The 17459-nt window shown below is 38.3% G+C and overlaps 1 protein-coding gene across 5 annotated transcripts in view; it reads left to right on the top strand.

Annotated features, from left to right (window-relative positions):
* The window catches only part of ate1 (arginyltransferase 1), a 94777-nt gene that overhangs the window by 6117 nt on the left and 71201 nt on the right, over positions 1-17459 (top strand). For all 5 annotated transcript variants that reach the window (XM_016544951.1, XM_016544950.1, XM_016544949.1 and 2 more), the window contains exons 5-6: positions 1395-1592; positions 12768-12976. In XM_016544951.1, coding sequence (XP_016400437.1) covers positions 1395-1592; positions 12768-12976 — 407 coding nt within the window. The remainder of the gene's footprint in view (positions 1-1394; positions 1593-12767; positions 12977-17459) is intronic.

Genomic DNA, 17459 nt, shown 5'->3' with positions numbered 1-17459 from the left:
TAGGATTCGATGTGTACCGGGGTATTTCTGTTTTCCATTAAGCGCCATCTAATGTCAGGGAGTGAATTTGCACGTTCACTCGGCTCATCGCCTGCGAAAATCGCTTGGGTATGAACACAAAAGATGCGTCGAAAAACGTCGGCGATAAGCGCGCGCGATAATCGTCCCAGTTGTGTACGAGGCTTAACATTGACAGAAAATAGCATAAAACGTGTGATTTGCATGCCTTGCACAAACCGAAGAGGCCACATTATTTACTTTTGAGCTTGAGCTGACCAATAAATTACAGCTTTTGCTGATATTCACTATTCATCTTAAGTTATGAATTAGCTCTGATATGGCTTGAAATGATGATTTATTTTTCCAATAGAGGATTCATAATTTCAGCATTGAAAGCAGATACAAAATGAGAACACAAGAATATTGAATAATTTTCATTTACTTTGTATATGCAACCGTATAACAATACATACAGTATTTTTACTGAAACATTTTAATATATGAAAAATGCAACCTAATGACTTCCATGAACCTTTCTGGGTGATGACACAAACAAATCATTGAATCAGTTTGTAAACAATTCAAAGAAATCGACAGTTTGAATTGACTGAAGGAATCAAACTTACCAACTCTTAACGCTGTCTTTGCTGCTGAACACTCCATTGAAATGGCTCATGTTTTCACAGTGTCACTTAATTTTACATTGGCAACAAATCATATCTGGTTACATATGATTCAGTATATTGCCCAGTTGCACAATTTGAGCCAGTGTATAAAGAGTTGCATCCCCAAGCCAGTGTTTTCTACAGGTATAGCCTCTGTCTGTTTCTTATATCTTGTGGTCTGGTCTGATTCGGTTTGTCATCCCAGGTTTGATAGAAGATATCAAAGGTCGTCTAAAGCCCTTCTCTTCCATACTTCAGAGGACAGTGGCTATAGCTGCAGGAAAAACCCAGTCGTTTTTGTCAGGTGCGCTTTCTGTGCTGTAGATCAGACATTAACAAGACGTCATCCAGGAATCAAGTGTTATCTCACGCCTATTACACAGTTTTTTTTCTCTTTTTGTCTTTTTCTCCATATTTTGTGTTTTCTGTGCATGATTTGTTTGTGCGGTGTTGTGAAGGACAAGTTTTGTTAGGGTTCATGAAGTGAAATTGTGCTTGCGACAACAGTCCCTTCCCCTTCGAGACCCATTTCATTCCATTTTAGACATGCAAATTTAAAACCTGTCTGAGTGTGTACGTAAATGCAACCAATTGTGGTTTTCTTTTCAAATGATTTTCATAATTTGATGGTTCCAAGTAGCGGTGCGAGTTGAATGAATCCCTGTAGTAGACCGCATGAGAGTCATTGTGATGATGGTTATCTTAAATGTGCATGTGTTGATTCTTTAGGAGAGCCCATGGACTCTGCGCATGAAGCAGGTGTTCAACCACCTCGTCAAGACCCTCTGAAAATAGACCATAGTGAAGTACAGGATATCAGCACCAGCCCAGACACAGACACCACCAACTCAACTGCACCAACAACGCCCAGAGAAGACGCAACGCCCGCCCCAGCAGAGAAAACTCCTAATGTTACACCCAAATCCGGTCAGTCTCATAGAATGTGCATCTTTAACATGTCAGTATTTATACGATGAGATTTTTTAGTTACAGTTATTTGATAGATTCAGCCAGTGAGTCATTGGACTGATTCACCAATAACTAATATGTTTGAGACAGATTTTTGAGTGTTTTTGACCAATTTATTAAAAAGAATTGGTTCATCAGAGTAAATTAGATGTGAATCACAATGGAAATGCATTACTGTTGTGTGCAACCAATGAGGACATCACAACAGAAAGATGGGTTGTGTTGATAGTTTATATTATTTTGCTGTTCCCACACTCTAAAAGATGCTGGGTTAAAAATAACAATTTCTGAGTAAATCAAAGGGTGTGTCTCAATCAGCTCACTAGTTCAGTAGTCAGGGCACTGATAAGGGAGTCTGCCATTTTAAGGGAGATTCACGAGCTCTGGAGCTGATTGAGACACACCCAAAGTTCCTTGAAGACAAGTCATTTCACTTGGAGGCCGTCTTTGAAATGCCTCTCGGGCATGCAAGTGCAGCTCCTATCTTTCTGAATGATGGTAAGGGTGTGTCTCAATCAGCTCACTAGTTCAGTAGTCAGGGCACTGATAAGGGAGTCTGCCATTTTAAGGGAGATTCACGAGCTCTGGAGCTGATTGAGACACACCTCATGCAATGCAAGTGCAGCTCCTATCTTTCTGAATGAGGAAACATCAAATTCCCTAAAACTGTTCACCAATTAAATCTTACAACAACTGCCTCATAAATGTTGTTTATTTTTTTAGGCTTGACCGGCCAATGCGCATGTGCAGTCCTAGGGTGCGTCTCAGAACGCTGACTTACTGACTTTATCAACTGGCGATTGGCTTTTTTATTGAGAAGGTGGGACTATTCCACCATATTGCGCATTACACTTTCTCCAATTCATATGTAAAAGGAGTGCACCATCTTTGGTATATCTAAAGTCTTTGAGACGTGCATTCGTTTGGCGGGAGGTGAAACTTCCATGGTGGCACCGGAGTGGCGCTCGCTTTTAGTGTAGATCCAGTGTAGGCTAGCATTCCAAGCAGACGTTAGCTGCGACGCACATGTAAACAAAATGTTAGGTTACAATCGTTTTCCTATTTATACAGTAATAATTTGACAGGAATACAATGTAATGCAAACTTTAATTTCATTCAGGAAGTTTCCCGTCACTCAGTCAAGTTTTCTCTCAGAACAGAACACATGACTGTTGACAAATGTATCCAGTTTTACTGGTTTGGCACAGGTTACCCAACATTGGGTTACACTGACGGTTTGCTCTTCAATAGCGCGGTATTGCGGTTATCGCGACAGCCCTAACTGACTCAGCGCTGGGTAGGTGTGTGAGGGGGTTCATCATTGGTATTGACAGTGTAAATGCAGCTAAATTACAGAAAAACTACCCAGCACCTGGGTAAAAATATAAAAAATAACCCCAAAATAACCCAAGAATTTAGATAAAAAAATTACCCAGAATATTTTAGAGTGCATTATGTCTTTCTCATCACATTTAGTTCAGACTGCAAACTCAAAGATTCCTGCATGCTGAAGATTTTTAGCCTTGGTGTTGTAGAATCAGTTGCAGCAATGGAAACATTGACAGAAAATTGTAGCACATTGATCTGTACATCGATTCAGAGGCTAAAGAACCATCAAGGCAGTGGTTCTTAAATCTTTTTGACTAAGGCCCCCCATTATCCACAACAGTATTTGAAGACCCAAAGACTTCCAGTTGTGTTGTGGACAATGGGGGGCCTTAGAGTATCTAAGTAGATAAGAGTATTTTATCTACTTGATAAAATGTTATAGAGCTTGATTTCATTTGTATATTCATGATAAAATGCCCTTGGAGTCATAAGATTATTATAAGGTCTAGAAATCACACTGAAATTGAGACTTCATAATTTATCCAGCTTTTTCTAGACAGGTGGAACTCTGATTCTTCAAAGGAAAAACAGCTGGTGAGGGGGTGAATTAAAATGAGAAATATATTTATTAATAGTTGTGCTTATTTTAATGCTTGTTTTGTTTTATTTAAAATCATTTAAGGCCCTGTCCACACGAACGCGGTTATTTTTAAAACCGCAGCTTTTTCTACGCGGTTTGGCCGTTCGTCCACACGCAAACGCAGCACCAGGTTACTGAAACCGAACATTTTTGAAAACGCCTGCCAGGGTGAAGATTTTCAAAAACTCCGGTTGCAGTGTTATGTAGACAGCGAAACCTTTTTTTTTGACTTGCGCTGTTATCTCTGCCTACTGGAAACTTTTTGAGGCTTCTGATTGGCCAACATGGCTTTACTGTTGAGATTATATCACCTGTTGGTTTGGCGTGCTTCATTACATGCGTTTGCGTTTTCATGTGGACGGAGTTTTTTTTACAAACGGATGAAGGAAAAACTCAATTTTTTAAAATACCCGTGTACGTGTGAACATGGCCTAAGTCAGTGGTTCTCAAATCCAGTCCTCGCTTACGGCTCTGCATATTTTGCATGTCTCTCTTATTTAACACACCTGATTCAGATCACCAGCTAACAGAGCTCCATGTATGAACTGTATTCCGATTGACGGGGTCCCCTCACAGTGTTCTTTGCTCCCTACTCCTTGAGCACAGGAAACCCTTTGAAGTTTACTTCACTTCAGAACATTCATTCATGGATTTGCACTACGCCATGGCCTGCAGTGTCTTCACACACAGACGAAACTCACTAGAGAAGTGTGAAGTGGGACATAATATACCTCTGTAAATAAATACTATTTAAATTCACATCTCGTGCACTTTAATGTCCTTTGAATGGAACACGTACGCTCCCTTCAAACTGGAATCATGGCGGAATATCCTGTGATATCCACTTCGCAGGGCTCTTATGGTCAAATAGAACAAACGTCTACAGTAATAAGAGATACATACAAAATGTGCAGAGTGGTGGTACGCGAGGACTGGAATTGAGAACCACTGATTGAAGTCATTTTGAGGCCTCCTTGGAAGTTTGCTAAGGCGCCTAGGTGGGCACCAGCTCCCTGGTGAGATCCAGTGTATTGAGGCAGCCTAATGTTATTAAAATCATCTGTGTCTTAAAATTGAACCAGTTTTGAATAAGAACCAGTTGTCAATTCCTAACCGGACTGGTAACTGCAAGATGTTCCTCGGAGAAACACTAGATGGCAGCATGTGTTCAGAGATAAATGTGGCATCTGATTTTTTTTTTCACATCCAGTCACATCATATCACTTTCCACGTCAAACAAAATTTCACTCTTTAGCTAAATGAAATTTCGATAGAAAATGTTTTCAGCTTTATCAAAAGTATCTAATGTGAGTCAACACCTTGCTTTCCTTTATAGTGCTTTGAGCCCAAACATATAATCGCCGCTGCCTGCAGCGTCTTCACACACAAACGAAACTTACTAGAGAAGTGTGAAGTGGGACATAATATACCTCTGTAAATAAATACTATTTAAATTCACATCTCGTGCACTTTAATGTCCTTTGAATGGAACACGTACGCTCCCTTCAAACTGGAATCATGGCGGAATATCCTGTGATATCCACTTCGCAGGGCTCTTATGGTCAAATAGAACAAACGTCTACAGTAATAAGAGATACATACAAAATGTGCAGAGTGGTGGTACGCGAGGACTGGAATTGAGAACCACTGATTGAAGTCATTTTGAGGCCTCCTTGGAAGTTTGCTAAGGCGCCTAGGTGGGCACCAGCGCCCTGGTGAGATCCAGTGTATTGAGGCAGCCTAATGTTATTAAAATCATCTGTGTCTTAAAATTGAACCAGTTTTGAATAAGAACCAGTTGTCAATTCCTAACCGGACTGGTAACTGGAAGATGTTCCTCGGAGAAACACTAGATGGCAGCATGTGTTCAGAGATAAATGTGGCATCTGATTTTTTTTTTTTCACATCCAGTCACATCATATCACTTTCCACGTCAAACAAAATTTCACTCTTTAGCTAAATGAAATTTCGATAGAAAATGTTTTCAGCTTTATCAAAAGTATCTAATGTGAGTCAACACCTTGCTTTCCTTTATAGTGCTTTGAGCCCAAACATATAATAAATTCCCTGTAGACTTGAGGCACAAGGACCATACATCTCTGAATATGAAGTATAGACAAATTAAAAGTCCCATACATCTACAGGCCCCTGGAATGAGCACCCCTATAGAACGGTATGGAAATGGGAAGGATTTATAGAGGCTAACAAAAGGAGGAGAAAACTCTCTCTCTCTCTCCATCTCCAAACGGAAACCCCTTGGTGACAAATTTATCGCAGCTTGCTTTATGACCATCTTTACGTCTGAGTTATGTCTGTTGTTAGCATTGACGCAGACGGAGCTAAATGACTGATTTCACACAGGAGGTTAGCGCTGTGGTTAGAAACAACAGAATCTGTGAATGGTTTCTCTGGACATTTGAGCTGAATGTAATGGAGCAAGTACATGTGAACAGGTTTAGACCTTCACTCATAATTCATGTTAATGAAAAACAAAGAAAGAGCAATTAAAACTAGATTTTTTTTACGACCCTGCCAAAATCCTCAGACTGTTCAGGGCAATATGAAGTGGTTGCTTATGTGTTTTCAGCAGTTTCTAGAGCGTTGATAGCTGGTTTGTAGGGTGTTTTAGGTGATTGCTATGGTGCTAGTGAGGGGTTGCTTAGGTCTTTAAAGGGGCTTCTATTAAGTGTGTAAAAGTAAAAGCACAAGACACGTGATTTGAGGAAGCATTTATACACTATATACACTAAGTTCATCAAGGCTGCATTCATTTGTTAAAAAAACAGTAAAATTAATAATATCCTGAAATATTTAAAACAACAATTTAATATTGGCTAACTGTTTTATTCCTGATGTAAAGCTGAATTTTCAGCATCATTACTCCAGTCTTCAGTGTCACATGATCTTTCAGAGATTATTCTAATATGCTGATTTGCCGATCAAGAAACATTTCTGATTATTATCAATGTTGAAAACAGTTGTGCTGCTTCATATTTTTTTTGTGTGTGAAAACTGTGATACTTTATTTTTGATGAATAGAAATTTCAAAAGAACAGCATTTTTTAGAATTTTTTTAAATAGATTTTTTTTGCAACATTATAAATGTCTTTTCTGTAACTTAATGCATCCTGAAATATATTAATTTCTTAAAAAAAAAACTGACCTCAAACATTTGAACGGAAGAACATCTGTAGCACATGTGAGCAGCATTAATTATGATGAAACAGAAACATTAATGAATTATTTGACTGTCTGATGTAAGTTGATGTAATCATTTGATTTAGTTTTCATACATTTATTAAATTTGTTTATGAACGCAACATGAGACCGTGTTTGAAACCCCTTTTACTTCAGTAATTTGGTGCATTTTTGAGTGAAACAGGACATTCAACAATCAAAAAATGGATGTGAGATAGGAATTGATCCATCTGGATTGTGAAAAGTTAAAGAAAGAGATTGAAAAATAATGAACGTATACTTTTTTTAAAGAGTATAATCTTGATAAATCTTGCACTAAAATACCAGGAATGTGTATTACAAAAGTAAATTTAGATTAAAGGGGTTATATGATACGATTTAAATTTTCAATAACGCCGCCCAAATGTTCACGCAAAGAAAGAAGGCGTAACTTTTATTCTCGCTGTAGTATTGTTGTTGCCACCGCCGCCATGTCGTGAAGGCGCTGTGTGCTTCGTTGTGAAAGCGAAACTACTTTGTTTGGTCTTCCAAAAGAGGACGATATCGCTTCGTCATGCCTGGAGCTGATCCCTGCTGGTCGCTGAGGAAATACTTCAACTTCGCGCTGTGGATCGCCGGATCGGCTTTCACTGTGGACGAAGCAGAGTCCAGCCCGGGGTCGTCACATGTGGTTGCCGCAGGCATCACAATATGGTAAGGGACGTAACATATCCATCACACGCTTGAGGAATTCGGCCAATCACAACGCACAGGATAGCTGGCCAATCACAGCACCCCTCGCTTTTCAGACCGATGAGCTTTGTAAAAATCGACGCGTTTCAGAAAGGCGGGGCATAGAGGAGAAACAATAATGTACAGTATGTGGAAAATAATGAGTTTTTTGAACCTTAAACCGCATAAACACATTTCATTACGCCAAATACACAAAATAATGTTCTTTTTAGCAACATCATATGACCCCTTTAAAGTTTTTGTTGACTGAGTGCTTCAGCCTTGTGTGTCCAGTAAAGGCTGGTCCAGGTAGTAAAAGTGTTTCTCTTCCCCACGCCCCACTATTCCGCTTTCCATATGTTTTCCTCTCATAAAGGAGTGTGCCAGCTCTAATTCACAGATTCCTGACTCATCCCCGCACAGCAAATATACCTTCCACTGTCCCCTCAGGGAGAGTGTGTGTGTGTGTGTCGGCAGGAGTACATGCATCTGAAGGAATGTGTCTTTGAGTTTCTTCTGCATATACATTAGCATGCGTAACCGTATATGTGTGTCCATGAGTCCTCAAGGAAAGGCAGTTCTGGACTTTTTACGAACTGTTAACTGCTAGAGAGGGAGAATGTGTCTTCCGCAGGAACAGATCTGTCAGAGTTTATCTCTCCCTTGCACACAACCGCCCGCTCGCAACAGCATGTGTTTATTGCTAAAGGTCTGTGCGACCTCAGTACAATCCAGTCAGTGTTTCTAGTCAAATGTGATAATATTCAGTGTTTATAGGTCAGCATTTGACCGTGACCCATTTAATTAGTCTTCAAACAGTCTGAGCTATGTTCACACTTGATTTAATAGTGTGCATGTTGTATAATTACTGTTATAAATATTGTAATAATTATAAACTATTAAAAGTATAATTAGAAATTATTATATATTATGAATTATATATATTTTTACTTACTATTCAAAATAAGTTTAATTATTATTTTAGTTCCTCCGCGTTTTATTCTTGTCTACCTAAGGATCTTTAAAAGGACGATAGATCATTCACTCACCGTCATTTCTTTCTGTACAAAAGACGATATTTTGAGAAGTGTATCAGTGTTTTTTGTGCATACAATGAAAGTTAATGGGGTCCAGTGTTGTTTGAACCCCAAACATTCTTCAAAATATCTTAATTTTTGTGTCCCGCAGAAAAAAGTAAGTCATACATGTGGAACGGTCCCTTTAAAAAGATTTTCTGTGCTTTAGTTGCCTTGCTTGTTGGAGTTTAAGGCGTGTTTTTTTTTTTGTGTGTGTAGTGCTGTTTTGGAATCAAATGTATTGTGAAAAGTGCTATACTAACATTTTTAAGTGAGTTGAATTGCAAACGCGTCAATAACATAACACTGTCGTAACCGGGCGGAAAGTGTTAAAGTGACAAGTGATTAAAAATCCATTGCGAATTGTACTAGGGACCACAAACCCCTGTCAGCCGTGTCAAGGAGTTTCTTAATGTGTGCTGAGTTGAGGAGTGTGCAGATGCATTCATATGATACTCTACGGTATTATAACCAGGCAGCACCACACCAGCTCCCAGTTAAACAGTGCGAGTAACAGAACGGAGGCTGTCTTTGTCCTGGATCTGGCCCAGCGTCTGCTCTAGCTCTCTCGCTCGTGTTTACTCTGGTTTGGAGGAAAGCCATTCAACATCTCTATCATCCCTTTGCCATATTTACAACCCTGGCCGGAAACATTCCCTCCTCTAAGTCAACTGGAGGTATTAACAGGAAAAGAGGGAAGAATGAATGTTAAGAAAGAGCTAATTGTCTCAATGACTCTGACTCTTTGTCGGAGGAAGTCACAGAGCAACGCTCGGAGGTCCTGTAGGAGATCCCACGTCTCATGCGAAGCGTGTAAAGGCCAGATTTATTTGAGGAAAGTGTAAATAGTCTGTTATCGATGTGTTTTTTAAAGCTGGTCCAAATCTGCGCTTTGTGTTGCAAGTGTAACTAACAAGTTGCATCCGGTTAATGCTGCACTTCTAATGCGTCTAGAGTTTATTGTAGTATTAAATTAAAGTAACAAAGAAAGTAAACACTTCTTGTGTTGTTCATGGGTGAATCTCTTGAAATTTGTCCAAAACAGTCCAGAACTTGTCAGGGTCAGTTTCTTTAATACAGTATTTTTTTTTTTTTTTTGCGTTGTGACATTATTTTAATGACAATTAAGCTCATTTTCCTTTTAAAAGTGAAATTAAAATTACATTTATGTTTCATTGTTATAATGAAATGTAATTTTCAAAAGCTATACGCTACTGTTTAAATATTTGGGTCGGTATTTTTTGTGTGTGTGTGTTTTTGAAAGAAATCTCTTATTTTACCAAAAAGAGTAATATTGTGAAATATTATTACAATTTAAAAGAACTGTTCTCTATTTGAATATATTTTAAAATATAATTTATTTCTCTGATGGCAAAGCTGAATTTTCAGCATCATTACTCCAGTCTTCAGTGTCACATGATCCTTCAGAAATCATTCTAATATGCTGATTCGCTGCAGAAGAGACATTTCTTATTATTATCAATGCTAAAAACAGTTGTGCTGCTGCTTAGTGTTTTTGTGAAAACTGTGATATATTTTTTGATCAATAGAAAGTTCAAAAGAACAGCATTTATTTGAAATGGAAATCTTTTTTAACATTACAAATATCTTTAATGTCCCTTTCGATCAGTTTAATGTACCCTTGCTGGAAAAAAAAATTAAACCTACTCTAAACTTTAAGTTATGAAGTGTTCATCATGGAAGTGTTTGTTGTACTTACATTAATTTATGAATTCATGAATGTTTTTTTTTTTTTTTGCTGTAGTAGTAAAAAATTACAGTAGTGATGATCATTACAGTGCAAAAAAAGTTTTAGAAATTGATTTCCTTTTCTCAATGTAAATATATAATTCCTTATTTTAATTACATTTTATTTGATTTATATGCTTCTGACAGGTTTTATGAGCTGCACTTAGCTATGCTCCTTGTATCTCTGATGGGTTGATGGCAGGCGGGCTGGCTGACGCTCGGCGACGGCTGGCACAGGGACAGGCAGGAAATGATCCTGCTTTCCTTATTGCTCCAAACAGGATGTCGGCATGTAAACTGTTGATATGGGATGTCGGGAGCACTCCGAGGGGCTGGCGTCGGTCCAGGGAGATTGAGGGGAGAGAGAGAGAGAGAGGGAGGGAGTGAGCAGGTTATTGTACTCTAACCCAGATATATACTGCCAAAGTTCAAAACACATTATCTCACACAAACTGTTTAGCTTGCACAGTCCAACAAATGAATCCGTTTTTGTTCTTGACTGCTAGAACAGGATGTGAAGCATTTCATTTTGCACTTCTGGTGTCAAATATGTGTGTCTGTTTTCGTAAGTGCCAGCTAATCAGTTCAGAATTGCCTACAGCCAGAAACTGAGCCCTATCTAGAGACCAGAATATCACGGAAACTTTAGCAAATGCATTGCAATACCTAAAATCAGAGCAGAAAGTGCTTTGAATAATTTGCACCACTCAGATTATTCTTGGAAATTTAATTGTAGCTAGAAATATGATTATGCTTCAGAATATGAGTATTTTGAGGTGAAATAAGGTGATGGGGTGCTCGACAGTTGCCAGAGATAAAGTTAATGACTGGAGTGTGTGTCCAAGCGTTAGCTCAGCATTACACCATTACTGTACACCGTATAGCCCGCTGTCTAATCTTTTCTCAATAGTAAATGGATGGCCGGCTGCCAGGACTGCTACCGCCGCACACTCTGAAACAGTAACTGATGCAGTGACCCTCTCCGTCCCCCCTTTTCCTTACTAGCCCTGCCTGTCGTTCTCGATCTGGGATTACCACCTCCTTCGGTGTCCTTCAGGGCAAATGAACAACCATCTTGACACTTTCATTTAAACCTGCGAGCGGCCTGAACAATCCTCGCAAAAGCAGCGGGAGTCAACAAACAGAGCCCGTGTTGTTTTACAGCTGCGATGATGTCATGATGTCAGAGGAGCGCAAATGACTTCCATCTAAACAGGAGGACCCGGCCCTGCGCTTACTAATGCAAACTGGACGACTCATTGGAGCGCACACATCGTGCTTGGATCACGCTCTCCTACCGTTAGTGAACGTGCCCGCGAGCCGCTTACGGAAACATGCTCTCACTCCCAGCAAAACGGCTCCAAATGTGGGATGTGCTCAAGACCTGTTATTGATTATACCTCTCCTGTAGTCTTCACTCCTCTGCCTCTTACAGTTTGTGTAGTAGTCTGTAAATGGACACTTAGTTTTGTTTCAGATTGGCATCACGGCCCGCAGGTTTTTCAGACTCCTGCTGCTGGTTTTCCTCTGCTCTTTTTGGAGATGTCAAGTTTTCCACTGTGCTGAACTATTTATTTGACATATATTTTAGACACAGGGTGTGCCTCTGCCTGTGGGCATGCATTCTTAAACATTACACATGCCACATAAAGTCAACCAAGTCAACATGAAATCAACATTGACCACGTCATTGAATCACGTCTTAATGTGCGTGATTTATCAGTGCACATTATTCTAAATGCTAAGAAATGAATATGTTTGCAAGTTGGAAAACTTGTAAAAACACCCATTTGACACCATCCAATAAATTCATCATGGATGAAATCGTTCTCCACCTCCAGTTTACTGTGTCATTCAGAAATACCTCACATAGAAATAAAGTGCAAATACCGTATCGTAACAAATTGAAAACCTTTCCTTCTATTTCCTTTGTAGAATTTTGTTACCGCCAGCAATAAAACAAATTCTTTGCAAATAAAGCTGCCCTTGTTCTACAAAAGACTTTAAAAAAAAAAAAAAAAGTAATACTTTTATTCAGCAAGAACACATTAAATCAAACGTGACAGTGTAAACATTTACAATGTTACAAAAGATGTTGTTTCAAATTTCAAAGGTTCTTCTGAACTTTGTATTCATTAAATAATTTTGAAAAAAAAATGTATCAAAGCAAACAAATCTGCATATTAGAATGATTTCTGAAGGATCATGTGACACGGAAGACTTGAGTAATGATGCTGAAAATTCAGCTTTGATCACAGAAATAAATTACATTTTACTATCTATTCAAATAGAAAACAGTTCTTTTAAATTGTAATAATATTTCACAATATTACGGTTTTTACTGTAGTTTTGGTAAAGTAAATGCAGCCTTAGAGAGCAGAAGAGACTTCTTTCAAAAACATGAAAAAAAATCAGTTTTCTTAATTCTAGGTAAGGGAGCCGATCCCAGCAGGCCTCTGTGTCAGAAAGCTAAGGACATGAGGAAAGAGAGACAACTTCAAAAGGAGCAACAGAAGCAGCAAGAAGCAGAGTCTTCCTCTGTGAATCCCGTCCCATCAAAATCTTCATCTAATCAGCCCAAGTCATTGGAGGAGTTCATTACGGAGTTCTTACCCAATGACCCTCTGCACCGTTTAGAGGTAACACATCAACTTTGCTTATATGTAATACTTCTTTGAGGTCAAGTAACTGAAACAGGCCAAAGCAAGAGAGGATGCACCAATCTCAAAGCTGTAACTATCACAGTGGTTTGAGTATCCTGTGTAAATATTCCAAGCTGTTCTTTTCACTAACAGTCCTCTCCTGCTTTTGCTGCGATTGCTTGGGTGAAGTCAGCATGGGTAAACAGCCAATGTTTTTGCTTTCTAAGCAAGTCTGTATGAAAGACCATCTTATACCCCAAACGTCATTGTCCCTGGAGACAGCACTGGGCTGATTCATCCCTCGATTAGCTCGTCGACTGGATTGATTTGATTGACTTCAACATGTCATTCAATTGTCTTAAGTGGATAGCAGTCAATGTCACTGTCATCTGAACAAGGTTAGTGGTTCACCTTAGAAACAATACATGAGAAAATCCAGAGACTTCATGGCCAGGACTAAAAGCAGCTCTTGTGTACAAAAACACTTAATATTTCATCACAAACTTTCTCATGCAAACAAACAATTTGTGTATATATTTATTCTAAAGTGTAATTTGCGTGACAGACCCTTGTGTTGAAATCTAAACTGTCAAGAGTGTAGTTTGATGTTAGTTAAGCTCCATCCTTGTCTGTTTGTTGGCACTTATCTCTCTGGTGCATAATGAAAACAGATGCATTTAAAGCAGTGTGTGGAGTATCACATCTTTCCTTTCCAGACCTCATTTTACCGCTTGGGAAATGGGTGTGTTAGGGCTAATTTCTGTAAATCTCAGTTGTGGGGTCATTACGCCTCAGAGACACCCAGCCTAATGAGATGTTTACATACAGCTAATCAGACACGTGTGGTGTGTGTTTTATAATCCACAGCACACTGTAAGTGAAACATTCATTGTTTGACAGGGAAGAGATTACTTTAAGTTCATTAAATGAATGTTCTGGGTTCAGTACATATTGAAAGAATAGTTAAAAAAACAAAACAAAACAAAATAATTTCTGTTGTAATCATTATTGTGCCACAAAAGCTTTTTGCTCTAGGTTAACTTGTATTGAACCCAGAACATTACTTTAAAGTATATGTGTCTGTGCCTTCTCAAGATTTATTATGATAGATTACGGTTATCAAAATCACCCAAATACACCTGCAGAGGGCAGTAGAAGCACATTATAACTTTGCCCCACAATGAATATCTTGTCAAGTTCTAATTTGTAAAGTTTGCACCCCCTGCATAATTTGAAATCTCTGAGCTGTTTTGACAGCGCTTCTCTCTCTTTGTCTCGGTTACTCCTCACACATTTAATCAAATGTCTAGATCTCAAGGGAATCGCCCTGCAGATTAGAAGACATTACTTATGTTTATCTGAAACAAAAGTCACAAATATCTTCATTAACTTGGCCAAGCAATAATAAGAGATGTCCAGTGAGGGCCAAATAAAATAAAACTGAAGCTAAATGTCCCAGTCATTCTCTTCTGGGGAACTTGTGAACCATAAGCACCTCGTCCAATGAAAATCTCTGTGAGAGGTCCTTTAATTAGGAACAGCTTCGCCAGTATATTAAATGTTTCTTGGAGGATTTTGATTTGCCTCCTCACTTCTGAGGCCAGTTTGTCCTTGTGCAAACACAGATGATCCTGTTAGATGTCAAGCTCAGTTTTACTAATCAAACATAACAATTGATCGCACACAGTTTGCTTTAAACTGATGTCAGACTTTTACACCTTACACAGCAAGTTAAATGAGGCTTAGTCTCACTTTGTCTTCAGAGTGTCACAGAATGACTTGACTGTCACATATTTTAATAGTTGTGAACTGCATTTTGTAAATGTGTATATATATATGCTTATTTTAATAAGAATCAATGAAGTTTGCAGTTAATAACCTAATGCATAATAACCTAATGGTGTAATGCATCTTGACCTGCCAAACATCAGCATGTCTTGGACTACTTCAAATCACCCATTCATTTGTATATAGCCTATATAACTGCTGGCTGGATAAAAAAAAAAATCCTTTGAAATGTATATCATAACCTAAAGTATTGGTTATCGTTATTTTAGCTTTTCATCATTTCCTGTGTTTGACTGTGGTTGCTAATGCAATATAATGAAAGCCAGTTCAACTGCAGCTAGAAATCTCCTGAAATCTTCCTTTGTAACAGTATACAGTAAGGAGACACTTTGAGATGGATTCACTGCAGGTCTGTGTTTAATCATTAGTGCAGGAAGTCATATGTAATCGTCTTCTCTACAGTTTGCATTACATTGAGGATCAGGAAGTGGTTCTTTATCAATGAATAACGTGTACAAATGAACAGATTTCTGGAGACACTGTAACGTTCTTCCAAAATCTGTTGAGAAAATGCACAAGTAATTGCATTACGCAGTTGATGATCTAAATTCTATTATTAGAGAGTCTCATGAAGCCTGTCAAGAACATGCCCAGGTCATATTTAGTAATTTGGGTCATAATAATTAAGTAATTCATAATTGGGTTATATAATTCCTATTTTGTTAATGCAAAGAAATGTTTTTCTTTTTAATTTGAAGGTGAAATATGACATGGACATGTTCTCATGAGAGTCACCCTTTTATAGATACATAATCATTTTACATGCATAATGATAATACATAAATATTTTCTTGCTGAACTCATGCTGAATCTTACCCAAGCAAACAAAGGTTGTAATGTGATGAATATGGGTCACTTTTATATATTTTTTTCATTCTACCACGTTTTCTTTGATTTTTCATCGACCACTGATTTGCAGATGAGTGAGTCTCATGAAAACTATTCTGAGTGTATATATATATATATATATATTAGGGGTGTAACGATATTCAAACTGGTCCGAAAAACTGCAATACACCTCCCACGGTACGTACCGCGATATTCTCATGGCGTACCCCCTGCTGAGACATTTCAAACGCGTACGCCATGATGGTTTTGAATTGCTTGAACCACTTTGAAAAGAAAGGTACCATTAAGGACATCATGTGCAGAACAAATCTGTCATATAGGCTACATAAAGTTATAATGAAAACATGACTGTTAAATAGAGCTGCACGATTCTGGATAAATTGAGAATCACAATTTTTTTTGTCTCAAATAGAGATCACAATTCTCCCACAATTCTGAACTGAACTAAAAATAATGTGACATTTTATTATTATTATTATTATTATTATCAATATTTAAAACACAAGTAAATTTTTTCAGGATTCTTTGATGAATAGAAAGATCAGCGTTCATCTGAAATAAAAAGCTTTTGTAACGTTATACACTCTACCATTCAAAAGCTTGGAGTCATTTGTCAAAGGTTTAATAGACACGGGAGAATCGTTGTCATTTAGAAATGAGATCGTGTGGTTGTCTGAATCGAGATCACGATCTTTTAACGATTAATCGTGCAGCTCTACTGTTAAAGAATATGCCTTGCTTCAGCACGTTGTTATGGAAAGAATGCATCCACGGAGTTATATCTTCATGACTAGTACAGTCAAGTTCACTTGTGCAGGCACTCACAGCCTTTTGTGGAATTTGGTTTATATAAATAATTTATAAACGAGATATATATATCTCATATAAGATATGTTTGGTTGAGCTACGCTGCAGTAAAGCGCTTCATTGTAGGCTTATTACGGTGATTATCTCTTCAGCGCGCAGCGTGAGCAGCACAAACAATGCAGAATATTAATAACTATGACTGGGACTGTCATATACATAACAATTTAATGAGAACACTATTATAATAAAACACTGTGAATTTTTAGAGTTCAGTTGCCATGTTTCCGTGATTTTGTGTAATATAAGCAGGGCCTGAATTTCGCTGTGGGATTGCGGGCATTGTATGTAATTCTACACATTCCTGCAGGATTTGCGATTATAAAGCGGGGAATTCCCGCAAACATTTCTGCACTATAGCATGTAGGTTTAATCCAAACAGATTATCAGAGAAGATCAGTCATTTTAAAACTTTCACAAACGGTGTGAGTGATTGGGATTGAGTTTTACCGCGTCTTCTCCCACTCTCTCAAAATGCACAAATGGCCTCACATCCATAATATCCACGTTGAGTTTGCTCTGCAAGTGAGCTGCACGCGCGCATTTCGGACAGTTGACGGAATTGTCACTTGCACGTCATTTTAAGTCATGCCAATTTAAACATTCAAGCTATTTTAACCCATAAAGTACTCGTGCACTCTCTGAGAGATGGTCTTCAATGCGCTCTCAGCCAAAGCTTGCACAGCCGCCTCTCAAACAGCTTGTGACTCTCGAGTGTCAAATTGAGTTACTACGTTTTGATTAAAGGGGTGGTTCACAGTTTTTTTTCTAGGCTTGATTGTGTTTATGGGGTGCAGTCTAACATGTGTTAATGCTTTGTTTTTAAAAAAAATCATTATTTTTCACATAATTTACCTTTATTCCACACCGCTCTATCCCTTCTCTGATAAACGCGCTGATCATTTCCTTCTTTTATGAA

The sequence above is a fragment of the Sinocyclocheilus rhinocerous genome, unplaced genomic scaffold (genome assembly GCF_001515625.1).
Source record: "Sinocyclocheilus rhinocerous isolate Xijiao unplaced genomic scaffold, SAMN03320098_v1.1 scaffold790, whole genome shotgun sequence".
Lineage (NCBI taxonomy): Eukaryota > Metazoa > Chordata > Actinopteri > Cypriniformes > Cyprinidae > Sinocyclocheilus > Sinocyclocheilus rhinocerous.
The sequence above is the reverse complement of the archived record's forward strand: the minus strand, read 5'-3'. Positions and strand labels throughout refer to the sequence as shown.